At 40.2% G+C, this 15,460-nt stretch overlaps 1 protein-coding gene across 3 annotated transcripts in view; it reads right to left on the bottom strand.

Annotated features, from left to right (window-relative positions):
• The window catches only part of LOC129173221 (dynein axonemal heavy chain 9-like), a 262,968-nt gene extending 249,868 nt beyond the window's left edge, over window positions 1-13,100 (bottom strand). For all 3 annotated transcript variants that reach the window (XR_008567198.1, XM_054763939.1, XM_054763948.1), the window contains exons 1-3: window positions 12,534-13,100; window positions 8,070-8,257; window positions 3,650-3,808 (exon numbers count right to left, since the gene is read on the bottom strand). Coding sequence is in view for 2 of the 3 variants with exons in the window: in XM_054763939.1 (XP_054619914.1) it covers window positions 3,650-3,808; window positions 8,070-8,257; window positions 12,534-12,887 (701 nt within the window). In the remaining variant the exon portion in view is untranslated. The remainder of the gene's footprint in view (window positions 1-3,649; window positions 3,809-8,069; window positions 8,258-12,533) is intronic.
• Between the last annotated feature and the right edge of the window lie 2,360 nt (window positions 13,101-15,460).

Genomic DNA, 15,460 nt, shown 5'->3' with positions numbered 1-15,460 from the left:
TGCTGAGAGTGTAGAGCTGGTCCACAGTTCCACAACCAGGACGAAAATCACACTGCTCCTCCTGAATCTGAGATTCAACTATCCGGCGGATCCACCTCTCTAGAACCCCTGAATAGACCTTACCAGGGAGGCTGAGGAGTGTGAGTCGTTTGGGCCTGCCAGGTCTGACCGGCATCCTCCCCCACCATCGGAGCCAAGGTTTTGAACTGACCACCAGGTGGTGATCAGTTGACAGCTCCGCCCCTCTCTTCACCCGAGTGTCCAAAACATATGGCCGCCAAGTCCGATGATACGACCACAATGTCAATCATGGAAGTGCGGCCTGGGGTGTCCTGGTGCCAAGTGCACATGTGGACACCCTTATGCTTGAACATAGTGTTTGTTATCGACAATCTGTGACAAGCACAGTAGTCCAATAACAAAGCACCAATCAGGTTCAGATTAGGGGGGCCGTTCCTCCCAATCACGCCTCTCCAGGTGTCACTGTCGTTGCCAATGTGAGCATTGAAGTCCCCCAGCAGAACAAGGGAATCGCTTGAGGGAGCACTCTCCAGTACCTCCTCTAGAGACTCCAAAAATGGTGGGTATTCTGAACTGCTGTTTGGCACATAAGCACAAACAACAGTCAGGACCCGTCCCCCCACTCGAAGGCGGAGGGAAACTACCCACTCGTTCACTTGGTTAAACTCCAACATGCAGGCCACAAGCCGGGGCGCAACAACAATTGCCACCCCTGCCCGTCGCCTCTCACTGCTGGCAACACCAGAGTGGAACAAAGTCCAACCCCTCTCCAAAGGACTGGTTTCAGAGCCTTTGCTGTGCATTAAGGTGAGTCCGACTATATCTAGCCGGAATTTCTCAACCTCATGCACCAGCTCAGGCTCTTTCCCTACCAGGGAGGTGACATTCCATGTCCCAAGAGCTAGTTTCTGTAGCTGAGGATCGGACCGCCAAGGTCCCCGCCTTCGGCTGCCACCCAGCTCACTCTTCACCCAACCCCTTTGGCCCCTCCCATGAGTGGTGAGCTCATTGGAGGAGGGACCCATGTTGGCTCTTCGGGCTGTGCCCAGCCGGGCCCCATGGGCGTAGACCCGGCCACCAGACGCTCACCATCGTGCCCCTCCAGGAAGTCCCGGAAGTAAAATAAAAAGAAACAACAAGCTTTCCCATGTGTGAGTCTATATTATGTCTTAGTTTTTATTTTTGGTCTACATTGGGTAATACTAGCGTAAAGGTGACTATAGGAGAGTGCTATTTCATGTCCAGATGACTCTAAAGATAAGTTACGCCCACAATGGCTGACTGAGGAGGAGAAGTTGACATCCCTTGTGAGTATATTTGTGTTGGTTTTTGTTGTGTTATTCGATAAATATTGATTGTGAACTGCGGCGTATTTAGTATCGAGGTTTGTCTTAACTTTATCACCAAGACATTCTATTCATGCTTGTTACATTTGGCTTAGCACTAACTTTACAAACATTGCCGATCACCGGCGGAAATGAGTAATTAATGCTACAGCTTAGCAGTAGAAATTTAAGTCAGGTGTATTGGTGACGATGTATTAGAACCTAAAGGGATAAGTGGGTGTCTTGTTTCATCAATATTGGTTTCCGTACCAACTTGAAAAAAAATATTGTGCATCCCTACTAGTAATTGTTTATTGTTAACGATAAGTTAAAAGTAAAATTATATTTCTACTCAAAATAAGATGGAAAGGCTATAAACTGCTCACGACATCATCTCCTATGTGTTTCACAGTGAAATGATATTAGCTCATAATGGCAAAGATTAAAGTGGCCATAACCAGCTGCATAGCCATTCATTTGTGGGAGCGTTGTCATTTGAGTAAATCCAATATGAGCAATCACCTCATTATGTGTGTTAGCTTGAAGCAACATATGTTGTGTCAAGAAAGATCTACACTGCAGTTCTGCCTAACAGCGAGTGTTAGCAAAATTAGCAATGAAAATAGACTAATATATGAAAGGGTCCGCTTACACAGTTAGTCTACATTTAGCAATGCGCAACATGAATTTACGTCACAGCCTGCCTTTTTTTGGGAAAACAAGTAGTGAACGTAGGTCTCAGAAAAAAAATATAATAACCTTTTTATTGGAATCAGTGAATGGAAAGTTACTTGACTGGGCATGTAATACCAAATGTTGGATGGTAAGCAGGTTCTAAGTAAAGCTACAAATAAAAATAAATAAATAAATGTGAGTAAATAAATGTGAGTGAGTGAGGCAAACGTTTTGAGGAAGCAATTTATTGCAAACAAGAATTAAAGGAATTTTGGGGGGAATTTTGTCCACCATCCACACTATGTGAGACATGAAGACACACGTCTTTCTCTTTTCTGTGCGTTCTAAAGATATAAAAACAGATGAAAAGAGGCAGCTTATTAATGCCACAGCCAAAATCTTGGCAAAACTGTGGATTGAATTGATTTAGTGTCAGTTTTGTGTCATGTTCTCTTGATGGTGAAGGCAAAAAAGCTTTCTCTCTTTGATCGTGGTGGGATTGTCGCGCTGCATAAGCAAGGCCTCTCGCAGCACGCCGTTGCTGCTGAGGTTGGACACAGTAAGACAGTCATTTGAAACTTCTTCAAAGATCCTGAGGGTTATGGAACAAAAAAGTCAAGTGGTAGACCCAAAAAAAATCTCAATGATCTTCAGCCCAAATGAAGGTTGTTAATGGTGCCGAGTGCAGTCCAATAACCACCAAACTGCATCTGCGAGTGAAGGGGTTTAAGAACAAAATTACCTGTTTGGAATTTGCAGCAGAGCACCAAGGGACATTGAAAGGTGGAAGAAAGTTGTATTCTCTGCTGAAAATGCAAGCTTGGCAGTCCTTGATGGCTTCCAAAGTTACAGCATGATAAGGAGATTCCACCTGAGATGTCTTCCACACGGCACAGTGGCAAGGGTGCCATCTTGATCTGGGCTGCTGTTACCTTCAATGAAACAATGGATCTTCAGGATGTGCAGGGGCGTCAAATGGCAGCTGGCTATGTGGAGATGTTGCAGGGGCATCCCTCATGACTGAAGGCCCTCGTCTGGGTGGTAATGACTGAATTTTTCAACAGGACAACGCTGCACTTCACAATGCCCGCCTGATAAAGGACTTCTTCCTGAGGAATAAGCTCACTCTTTTGGAACATCCTGCATGATCTGCATAAATCCAATTGAGAACATTTGGGTATGGATGCCAAGGGACATTTACAAAAATGGACATCAGTTCCAGACAGTGGATGCCCTGCGTTCCCACTAGACTCCTAGAAACACTAGCATCAATTATGCACAAACAAATTATTGAGGTGATTCACACGCCTGATGAACGGCCTATTTCACTTTAAGGCTTGTTTGCCATAAATTGCTTACTCAAAATATGTGTTGTTTCACTCCCATTTCTTTTTTTTTTGCATTTTGAAACTCTACTTAGAACCTCCTTATGATCCAACTGGTGTAGTGTATTGGTGTATTATATATTGGAATTACATCAGCAGTGTATTACAAAGTACATATTGGAAAAACAGCAAAATGTTATAAAATCATCCCAGGGTATTTTCCTGTTTATATCAGGGTATTCATATGTGTTTGTTAGAGGTTGCCAGTGGATATTTGGTATCCAGAGAAACAGATCTGCTGACCTGTTCTTCCAATGGAGCAGCTCTGTGTGCGGTGTGGGGTTTTTGCCTTCAAGCAAAGCCTCTGCAGAGTCTTGTTTCACCACTGCACGGATCTGGTGGCTCCACTCAATCACTGCTGACTCCAAGGAGTGGATGATGCTCTTATCTACTGTTTCTCCCCTGTGAAATGTCACACATTTTTCAATGTACAATACCTCAGAAAAATGAGTACACCCATCATATTTCTGCAAATTGTATTATACTATATATATTTTCAAGGGACAACACTGAAGAAATGACACTTTGCCACGTGTGTGGCATCAACCAGGTGACGACACTTTGCTACGTGTGTGGCATCAACCAGGTGACGAGAACAAATGTGTCTACAGTCAATCATGGAGGTGGGAGTGTCATGGTCCGGGACTGCATGAGTGCTGCCAGCATCGAGGTGCTACAGTTCATTGAGGAAACATGAATGCCAACATGTATTGTGATATAATAAAAGCAGACCATGATGAGCAGACCCTTGGGAAACTGGGCCGCAAGGCAATGTTCCTTCTAAGCTGTGCGCATGTGCAATCGTGCACTGTTCCTGCGTTCTCAGCACACAGGAAAATAAAATCCAACCACCCAAGCAGGGAACCCCAGACTTTCCTCTCCCAGGCCACTTCGTACAGCTCCTCTTGGCGGATCCCAAGACGTCCCCAGACCATTTAAGAGACATAGTCTCGCCAACGTGTCCTGGGTCGTCCCCGAGGCCTACCAGTCGGTCGGACGTGCCTTGAACACCTCCCCAGTGAGGCTTCCGGGAGGCATCCTGACCAGATGTCCGAGCCACCTCATCTGGCTCCTCTCAGTGCGGTGGAGCAGTGGTTCTACTCCGAGTGCTTCTCACCTGATCGAGAGCCCAGCCACCCTACAGAGAAAACTCATTTTGGCCGCTTGTACCCGCGATCTTGTCATTTTGCTTACTACCCAAAGCTCATGACCATAGGTGAGGGTATGAACGTAGATCGATCGGTAAATTGAGAGCTTTGCCTTTCATCTCAGCTCCCTCTTCACCACAATGGACCGATGCAGAGACCACATCACTGCAGATGCCGCACCGATTCGTCTGTCGATAGGCCTGCCATGATAATCAATCAATTGATTAATCGAACGATTTAAAAAACACGTCAATAATTATGACACCCTCTATAAATTGACATGTGCCTGTATGCGTGTGTTTCATCTGCTTGTGTGTCTGTGCCACGCAGGCTGCATGACGAGGGTTCACTCTGCATCTGTCTGTGCACATTGGTTCTTTAGTGTAATGAACAGAGAAAGCGGGCCCTCATTTCATTCAGCCTCTTTGTGGGGGCGGGGCTACTAGTGAGTGGTTTAGCAGCGAGCTTCGTGAGGCAGCATACGCTAACATGAAGAAGGCTCAGAAGTGATGGCTTTTTAGGCGAATGCCACAGCCGACAGCCTCAATGTGGGAACATTGAACGTGGGAACACGGACAGTTTTCTCCACTGGGAAAAAAAACTACCTGCGTCCCGACAGTCAACGCTTACTGAGGCGTTTGGTCATCAAATATAAAAACAGTGCAAAATGGTGCTCTCTCACAACCAGTATGTTGACTATATTGCAAAAACATGTATACAGGCAACTTCTGTGTCTAGCTCGTCTCACACAGGTACACCGTACACTATACTTGTGCACCATCTAGTGGTTCAAATGTGAAGAACAACTCTCATGACAATTACTGAAAAATGGTCTAAAAAAATGTTTTTCGATAAAATCGATTATCGACGATAATTTGTAGCACAATTATTGACCAGCAAAATGTGTTCTCGTGACAGGCCTTCCTGTCGATCTCGTGTTCCATCCTTCCCTCACTCGTGAAAGACCCCAAAGTACTTAAACTTCTCCACTTGGGGCTGGATCTCCTCACCGACCCCGAAATAGCACTCCACCCTTTTCCGGGCAAGAACCATGGACTCTGACTTGGATATGCTGATTCCCAACCACTTCACACTCGGCTGTGAAGCGATCCAGTGAGTTGAAGGTCACGGCTCAATGAAGCGAGCAGGACCACATCATCTGCAAAAAGCAGAGACCTAATCCTGCAACCACCAAACCGGAAATCCTCAACGTTCTGGCTGCGCCTAGAAATTCTGTCTAAAAAAGTAATGAATCTGTGACAAAGGGCAGCCCTGGTGGAGTCCCAATCCTCACTGGAAACGGGTCCGACTTACTGCCGGCAAAGCAAACCAAACCAAAATCGTGTTTTTTTGCAAAATTCAGATCAACCTACCTGAAATTCTCAGGTTGTGGACAGGTGTGATACTGGTATGGCCACAGTGTGCACGCCTAATGGTGCACACGGAAGTCCAAATAATTCCGATGGAGTTTGTATGTCCAGACACATGAAAAATTAGGGGGAAAATTGCCGCAGGGCAGCAATCCACCACAATAACGTCGCCAAACACACCTCCAACACAACCACTGCTCAAGAAGCTGAGGGTAAACGTGATGGACTGGTCAAGCATGTCGCCAGACCTAAACCCTGTTAAGCGTCTTTAGGACATCCTCAAATGGAGGGTGAAGGGCCACAAGGTTTCTAACATCCACCAGCTCTGTAAATGTTGTGATGGAGGAGTGGAAGAGGATTCCACGGGCAACCTGTGAAAGCAGTGCTGGGAAATGATGGTAAACATTACACTAAATAGACATTTTGGGGCCAATTTTGACATTTTCACATTTTCCCAGGCGTGGGTGCTAATTTTTTTTACTAGCAGTTTAGATATTAATAGCTGTGTGTTGAGTTATTTTGAAGGTTATACAAGCTGTACATTTACTACATTACATTGTGTCATTTCTTCAGTGTAATAAATTATAAATAATAAAGTATATGGACAAATATGAGAAGTGTGCTACATTTTTGAGGGACTTTAAATGTGAGTATTATGATACATAATACAGTCGTCCCAGTCTACTCGAACGTCACGCCTTCACTCTGTCGTGGTTTTGAAAAAATGTGTTAATAAACAATCACTGTTTCATGGTTGCCTATTGTTAGTCAAAACATATGCATATATAAGCAAATTTTACATGTTCTTGGCCCAAAATTAAGCATTTTCAATCATAAAAATTGCTAAATGAACAAAAATACAAATATAAGGCATTCAGAAGAAGTTATGTTGTTGTAGCGTAATATCTGTGATGTGTGCGTCTTTAAGAGCACACATCACCTGGCCTGGGAAGTGACATGGGCTAGCTACTGTAGAGTTGCTGAGTGTTAGCATGGTCGGCAGCGTCTAGTGCCAGTGACTGGTGTGAGTTGTAGCTGACAGCAGCTCCTGTGTGAATGTTCACTGCCCCGTTGCAATGGTATTCTACTACACTGGCCACTACGTGTCAGGAACATTACATTGATGAGACAGTAGCTGTCGTTGTTAACATGTGAGTCTAGGTAATGTCTCATTTATGTCTAAGACATCTTATTTTCTATTATTATGTCAACTCTATTGAGTAATACAAATGTAAAGGTGATTATAGGAGTGTTTTTTCATGGCAAGAGGGCTCTAATAATGCTAAAAAAGGGTCTTAAAAGGGTCTTAAAGGTCTTAAAAAGCATTTCTATGCTCTAACTACAAAAGCATTTATAAATAAGGTATCATACTTTGAGGAAATTCACTTATCACGGTTAATTGGTTCCAGACCCGAATGAGGGAAAAAAGCAAAAACGGCATTGTAACCCTAAACAATGGAATAAAACAATGGAATATCTTATAGAAGAAGCATCATTCATACAAAACAAAGTTATGGACAACAGCAAAAGTAAGGCAAAATTTGTAATCATCGCTTCAGATTGTGATATTCATTTTTGCACTTTGTGGTAAATATTGTATATAAAATGGCACCATTGATAGCGGCTAATAGCTTCACAGCTGGGCGACGCTTATCAAATTAGTTCCATATTTTGTGGAGTTATCCTTGTGAGCCCATTTAAATGCTTAAACTGTATTCCATTTCTTTTGCTGATATTGTAACTGACTGTAGACATACAGTGGAACCTTCATTAATCCATTCTAGATGGTCTGAATCTAACCGAAACGGACACTAACCAAATTAAAAAATAATGTAAATCCAATTCATCTGTTCCAGGACACCAAAAATGTTAACACAAAACATGTTTTTATAGTTTTGCAATTCTAGTTTGACAAATGAATGACAAATGAAATATTTATTATTTATTTAGTTCCCAAAACGTGTCCACACTTGGACAATTCCTGGGAAAGGAAAGATGCCCAGTTGGGAGGCATAGTTCTGGTAGTTCACATCATCTATTATTGCTCAGAACCAATTGAACTGAATGTTCAATAAACAAGCTTGGCCTCTCACCAGCAGTTGTGTCTAAGTGCTGTTATTTAAGGATAATATTCCACAACATTACCTCTTGTCTGCGGCTTTTTCCGCTCCCTCAAAACCAATAGGAACCGACAGAAGCGTTTTGCCTTGGACCTGGCCAGACACCACAAACACATTGCTCTTGAGGGAGTGAATGAGTTGTCTGACATCTTGGGACACCACCTGAGGCCATTCAGTGTGGTTCCTGCTGTTGGAAAGCAGCGGGGCCACAACCTGGATAAGCAGAGCAGATAATGCAAAGGTAATTACATTTAATGGGGCAGGAAACAATACATGCTTTGAAATGCAACTGTGCAGCTTAAGCGGCCAGGCATGTGCAAACACAGCTTAGCCAACTGAAATGTGATTGATTGCTCCTCCGCAGTTACATTAGGGGTGCACAACATCTGTGTGAGTTGGGAGGGGATTGGCTTGATAATCTTATACACCGATATCAATGTGCACCGTTGCCCATGCTTCTTAAGAAAGACTCTAAATTAATTCAAGTCAAAATTAAGTCCAGGCTTTTCCCTACCATTATATTGGGAGGTCAAGTTAATTTCTTTTCATTTCATTATATATACAGTGGTGTGAAAAAGTGTCTTCCCCCTTCCTGATTTCTTTTTTTTTTTTGCATGTTTGTCACACTTAAATGTTTCAGATCATCAAACTAATGTAAATATTAGTCAATGACAACACAAGTGAACACAGATGCAGTTTTTAAATGAAACTTTTTATTATTAAGAGAAAAAAAAAATCCAAACCGACATGGTCCTGTGTGAAAAAGTGATTGCCCCCTAAACCTAATAACTGGTTGGGCCCCCCTTAGCAGCAACAACTGCAATCAAGCGTTTGTGATAACTTGCAATGAGTCTCTTACAGCGCTGTGGAGGAATTTTGGCCCACTCATCTTTGCAGAATTGTTGTAATTCAGCCACATTGGAGGGTTTTCCAGCATGAAGCGCCTTTTTAAGGTCATGCCACAGCATCTCAATAGGATTCAAGTCAGGACTTTGACTAGGCCACTCCAAAGTCTTCATTTTGTTTTTCTTCAGCCATTCAGAGGTGGACTTGCTGGTGTGTCACAGCATCATATAGTATCACAGCAAGTCTTCCAGGTTCTGAAGCAGCAAAACAGCTCCAGACCATCACACTACCACCACGATATTTTATTGTTGGTCTGATGTTCTTTATCTGAAATGTGTTGTTACTTTCAGATGTAATGGGACACATACCTTCCAAAAAGGTCAACTTTTGTCTCGTTGGACCACAGAGTATTTACCCAAAGATCTTGGGGATCACCAAGATGTTTTCTGGCAAAATTGAAACGAGCCTTAATGCTCTTCTTATACAGTAGTAGTTTTCATGTTGGAACTCTGCCATGCAGACCGTTTTTGCCCAGTGTCTTTCTTATGGTGGAGTCATGAACACTGATCTTAACTGAGGAAAGTGGGACCTGCAAGGTATTTGGATGTTGTTGTGGAGTCTTTTGTGACCTCTTGGATGACTTGTCGCTGTGCTCTTGGGGTCATTTTGGTTGGCCGGCCACTCCTGGGAAGGTTCACCACTGTTCCATGTTTTTTACCATTTGTGGATAATAGCTCTCACTGTGTTTTGCTGGAGTCCCAAAGCTTTAGAAACGTCTCTATAACCCTTTTCACTTGAACTGTGGTGTGATAAACCACAGTTCAGTTATGTTTTAACAGTGGGGCAGCACTTTTTCACACAGTGCCATGTAGGTTTGGATTTTCTTTCTCCCATAATAACATGTTTCATTTAAAAACTGTATTTTGTGTTCAGTTGTGTTGTAATTGATTAATATTTACATGTGTTTGTCGAGCTGAAACAGGCAACATCTGCTGTGTGCAAGTTAGCCAGGGCTCCAACACCAGCAAAGCAAAGAACAATAAAAATTTGTGGCAACAATGTTACTAATAACAGTTCCTTGTTTTAATTTAGTAGTCTTCTGCTTCTTTATGTTGAATCGTATTTTGGGTATTATAAGAATTTACTGTATGTTTAGGTACAGTATATATCCTGTGTATATCAATGCTCTTTTTTCGTATATTAGCCAATACATCGGATATCGACCTTTTTCAGCTCCCAATATCAGTTATTCAGGATTGGTATCTGTCCCAAAAATCCCATATCGGTTGGGGTCTAATATAAATGATGATTGAAAGGGATAAATGAACATTTAAGGTTACTTTTAGCTTCATTGAAAATGAGATTCTTGACGTGACTCTCCACAAAGACACAATGCAGCAGCAATATCAACTATCACCACCTCCCTGTTTTGCCATGAGTTATTTGTTGAATTCAGTATCTCACCTCAAAAACCCCAAAATGGAGCGAAAGAAAGTTGCAAGTGCCAGAATTTTGATATAGAAGGTGAGAAAAACTACTGAATTCACGAGATAACAAAACAGGAAGATGGTGTCCGTGTGGTGTCTTGCCGCCACATTGTGTCTTTGGGACCAGTAGTCTTCAGTGAAGGAAAAAGTAAGCTTAAATGTTCATTTATCCCTTTCATTCGTCATTTATATGCATTTAGCATTGATTTATGCATGTGCAACTATAATTATAAAACTATGAAAATGTCTTTCGTGTTAATTTTATTATGCCCGCTGATGACATCATATAAGTGTAATTTCCGGTTTCGGTTGCCATTTTGTTTTCGCTAACCGGGGCGGATGCTAACCAAGGGTCCACTGTATAATATTGGGGAAACACTGAGCCCACAGAGTCAAGCAAACACTCAGCCTATGTAGGGGTAAAAAATCAGTGCAGCTGCTAGATATTTAACTAAAATTGTTTTTATTGATAAAGTTTTGTAATGAACCCACTGGTTACAAGCTTACTGTATGTATGTCAATGAAGAATAAGCAAGTGTGTGTTCTAAAGTGAGCTTCTGGCCCTTGGGTCACTGTGTGCAAATTAGTTTGTGCTAAGGCAATTACTTGCAAATTTTTGTTATTAACATTCTAAGGCCCTCTAAAACATTGATTCTCAACTAGTGGGTCGGGGCCCAAAAGTGGGTCGCGGATCCCTCCTGGGTGTGTCGGAGACACCAAGTCAAAAATGACATTAAAATATGTAATACAGAACGTCTGACTTATTTTAAAGTAAAATTCAGCAATATTTTAGTCATTTTACTCTTCCTTAAAAGTAGAATATCTCGTTTGGTGGTCTTTTTGATATTTAATTTGACTTTGTGCATTTATTTGTATGCATGCTTTCTCATTTCCTTAAGAAAATGCCTATGCCTGAAGGCATAAATAAATAAATATAAAATAAAAATGACTTCAATAAAAGTGTAAAGGAATAATAAAAACAAGTCATAAAAAAATGGCTTCAATAAAAACATTAACAAAAATAATACAAATAAAAATTATTTCAGTAAAAACATTTTTAAAAATAATAATTTATAAAATGAGTTAAATAAAAGCATAAAAAATAGAAATATTTTTTTAAATGACTAAAATAAAAGTATAAAAAATAACACAAATAAATAAAAATGTTTAAATAAAACTGGAAAAAATATAATAAAAATAAAAATTACTTAAGTAAAAACATAAAAAAATTATACATAAAAAATTATTTAAATAAAAGTGATCAAAATAATAGAAATAAAAAAAATTTATTACTAAAATAAAAGTGTAAAAAATTATACAAATATATAAAAATGGTCTCAATTAAAGTGTAAAAAGTAATAAAAATAAAAACAACTTAAAAGGATAATTTGGATTTTTTTGACATGAAGTTGTATTCGCAGTTGTATTCGACCCGCTTAGTTGCTGGGTCATTTAAGTAAAGAGTTTGGCTTCTCAAAACAATATGCGTTCACCGTCTCCTCTCCATTCATGTGTATGTGATGAAGACACTCGTATCTACATCCGCTGTGGAACACACGTAAACAAGATGGCCGCGGCACTCCGTCTGTGACTATAGGGGTTGTTATTCATGTCTAGAGGGCTCTAATAATGTTACAAACTGTATGTTTTATGTTGTAAACGGTTTTCTGAACAACAAAAATTCAATTTCTAAAGAAGGAATCCTACTTCTTGGAAATTCACTTATCACGGATGGGTCTGGAACCAATCTTTTTATTAAGTTGTATGAGTAGAATGTGCAGCTGTGCCACTAAAAATTGCACCTGGGCCACACTTTTAAGTTTGCAGGTGCCATTTTGGGGGTGGGGGGATTTGTGCCATTCCAATCAGTGTTGCCAACTTAGCAACTTTGTCACAATATTTAGCAAGTATTTAGACAGACTTCGTCATGCTGATTCGCATCTGTAATACTTATACTGAGATATTTCTTACACCAAAAAGAGAAAACCAGCTGTCGAGTAAGGACAACGGAACAGGGAATAGTGCAAACCAAAATGTAGTCATTTAAGTCCAAACTGAAGGCTAGTACAGATATTATTTATTGTGTTATTTTCCTCTATTGAATGGTATACAGTATTTTACTATTCAGCACATAGGAAAGAATGAAAAAGTTTTACCTCGTCAACCAGGGCAGACAAGTGGTCCAGTGGCGCGTAGGACAAGTCCCCACAGACCAAGCTGTCCCGCATCCGGTCCGGGCTGAGCGCCGTGTTCCTTGTCTTTAGAAAGTAGACCGCCTTGGTTCTGGTGGACTGGAAGGTGAATCCAGCGGCGGGCTGCAGGAGTCCAGCAGCGGTCACAGACACCACCAAGCTCCCCTGTTTCGGTGTGTCCAGGAAGTCCTGCAGGATCCGCAAGTTCTCCTCGCAGGACACACACTTTTGCCAAAGTTCATGTTTAACTTGAAGAGTCCGCAGCACGTAGTCCTCTATAAAGTCCAGTCGGCGGTCCTCGGCATGGGGCTCGTCCATGTCCTTTGGGGAGCTGCTGGGTCACAATGCCCACATAGAGACGCTGTGTTTGCATTAACGAGGCTGTTGCCAGGGGAGATGACTCTGTTTGTCCATTACCTGCTCAGCGACAGCCATTGTTATCTTCAGGACTTTAGTTTGAACTTTTGTTAGGACAAAGGGTGTTAATACACGACTAGTACCGCCACACGTAAGGGACAGGCCGTGTTAGGATGTACGTTAGCATGAGAGTGGGTTGCCAGGGCTGTGGGCTTCAAGTCCCTTCAATCACACTAATACACCGTAAATTAACTCATTTACGTGACGACACAATGTAAAAGCAAATATTTGACAGAAAATACATTCCATAAAGTAAAAATGTTTGGTGATATACCACAGACCAGGGGTGTCCAAACTTAGGGAAAAATGAAAGGATGCCATTTTGATATTTAGTAAAGGAACACACGTAGATATGCTAACAAGTTATAAGCCTGTATATTTCAAGAAAAAAACTGCATCCCATGTTTGTGACACAGGTGAAGATCTCACAAGATTAAAACGTGACAAGAAAGACAAGACCTGGGACAAAAATTAATTAATTAATGACACTAAATGAAAATGAACTTGATAATTTTGCTGGCCTCAATATTGCCATGTGCATGAGTGTCTGTTTTCCTCGTCTCCCGCCTCCAATCAAGCAGGAAGAGAGTTCACCCTGTGCATTGGTTTCAGTACCTTGCCGCGTTTGTTCCTCAGACTAATAGCATGAACGGAGTGAGACCTTTTGCCAGTTGTACAGTTTCTTTGTCTCGGTGGGTGGAGGCGGGTCCGGTAGCATACACACAGAGTGCAGAAGAGTGTAACATAGTAGAAATTAAAGTTAAAGTCATGTCTCATCTCGCTCTCGTGGACACAACCTCGTTCCGTCTCGTGAGGTCAGTGTCTCATGACACCCCTCATAATCTTTATAAATTTTCTTCTTGTAATATCATGACTTCCCATAATATTATAACTTTTACCCCAACCTAATTTTCCAAAAAAATACTACTTTATTTTGTTTTGTGTTTCTCATATTTAAAAAATGTTAATACTATGCTACTAAAATGACATTATTTTTCTTCACATTACAAGTTTATTTTCGTAAAATTGCTACTTTTTCTTGTTGGAATATTTTCACTTTATTCTTGTCAAATTACAGCTGTTTTTTTTTCATTTCTGCAATTGTTTGATTTAAATTTTCTCCCTATTTTAACTTTTTCTTGTAATTTTTTTTCTGGGAATTATGACTTGATTCCCGTAATATTTTTTACTTTATTTCTGTAATATTATAACTTTTTCCGCAACCTACTTTACTAAAAATGATAACTTTGTTTGTTGTTTTGTTCACGCAACTTAAAAAAAATAATGTCTGTTTTAAATATTTCAACTTTATGGTACTAAAAGGACGTTATTTTTCCTCATAATATTACTTCAATATTTTGACTTTATTCTTGTAAAATTATTACTGATTATTAAATGTTTGCTTTTTTTGTTTGTTTGTTTTTAGTTCTCTTTAATTGTATTTTTAGAATGTGCTGCAGGCCAAGACAAAAACAGACCAACACATAGATCAGGGGTCCATAGCTTGCTCCATAGCTTGTCCATGCATTTAAAAATAAAACCAATTCACTATCAATGACTTTTATTATTATATCATATAATTTACTTACATTATTTACTTACTTCTCGGTACTTAAACTGAAATCAGAAATCAAGATACTATTGTATACGTCATTTTAAATGGGGTTTGACAGCAAAAACAATAAGAAACTCCAATTGCATGCAGTACAAATTTTGTCTCACAATTAAAAAAATAAAATAAAAGAAATAAAAAGTAATAGTATAAATATATCAAACTAATAAAAAAATCAATAAAAAATAATAAAACATATGTTTTTAAAAAAAACTTTTTTAACAATGATAACATCAAATAAAAAAAATACAATTTAAAATAAATTCATATACGTAAATTACATAATTTTAACATTTCATTTCCAGGCTTTCGCGGGTCACATAAAACAATATGGCGGGCTGCATCTCGCCCCCGGGCCTTCAGTTTTACACCAGTGCCTTCGCATATATAGAAAGAGAGAGAGAGAGACAGAGCATGCTTATATTAATTTAATACCAAAGACGTGTTTTATAAACCTGAACGCCCGATCGCAAAGACGTATTTATACGTCTTGTACGTTTTTTTGAGAGAGGCAAAACGAGGTGATGATGCAAGTGCATAATAAAAGAACAAAGAAAGAAGTAACTGTTCGAGCAGTTTTAAGGCTGGGATTGAATGAGTTAATGTATATATTTTTTAAATCTTAAATACTTCCTTGGCAATAGTGCAAAGTACCCCTATTTGAGAACCAGTGATTTAGATGAAACTATTGCTGTTTGCTGAAAACATGTTTATTTTCTGAATCACACTGGACTTAACATTGTGTGTAATAATTAAACAGATGTTCTGCATTCATTAGTTCAAACAAAAATAAAGTTGAAGTTGATAAAACAATGTCAAGTTGACACTGTTGGGGAAGTATGAACTTCCCAGCATGCCTTGT

Source organism: Dunckerocampus dactyliophorus, chromosome 2, assembly GCF_027744805.1.
Source record: "Dunckerocampus dactyliophorus isolate RoL2022-P2 chromosome 2, RoL_Ddac_1.1, whole genome shotgun sequence".
NCBI classification, from domain to species: domain Eukaryota; kingdom Metazoa; phylum Chordata; class Actinopteri; order Syngnathiformes; family Syngnathidae; genus Dunckerocampus; species Dunckerocampus dactyliophorus.
This window is presented reverse-complemented; position numbering and strand designations above follow the sequence as displayed.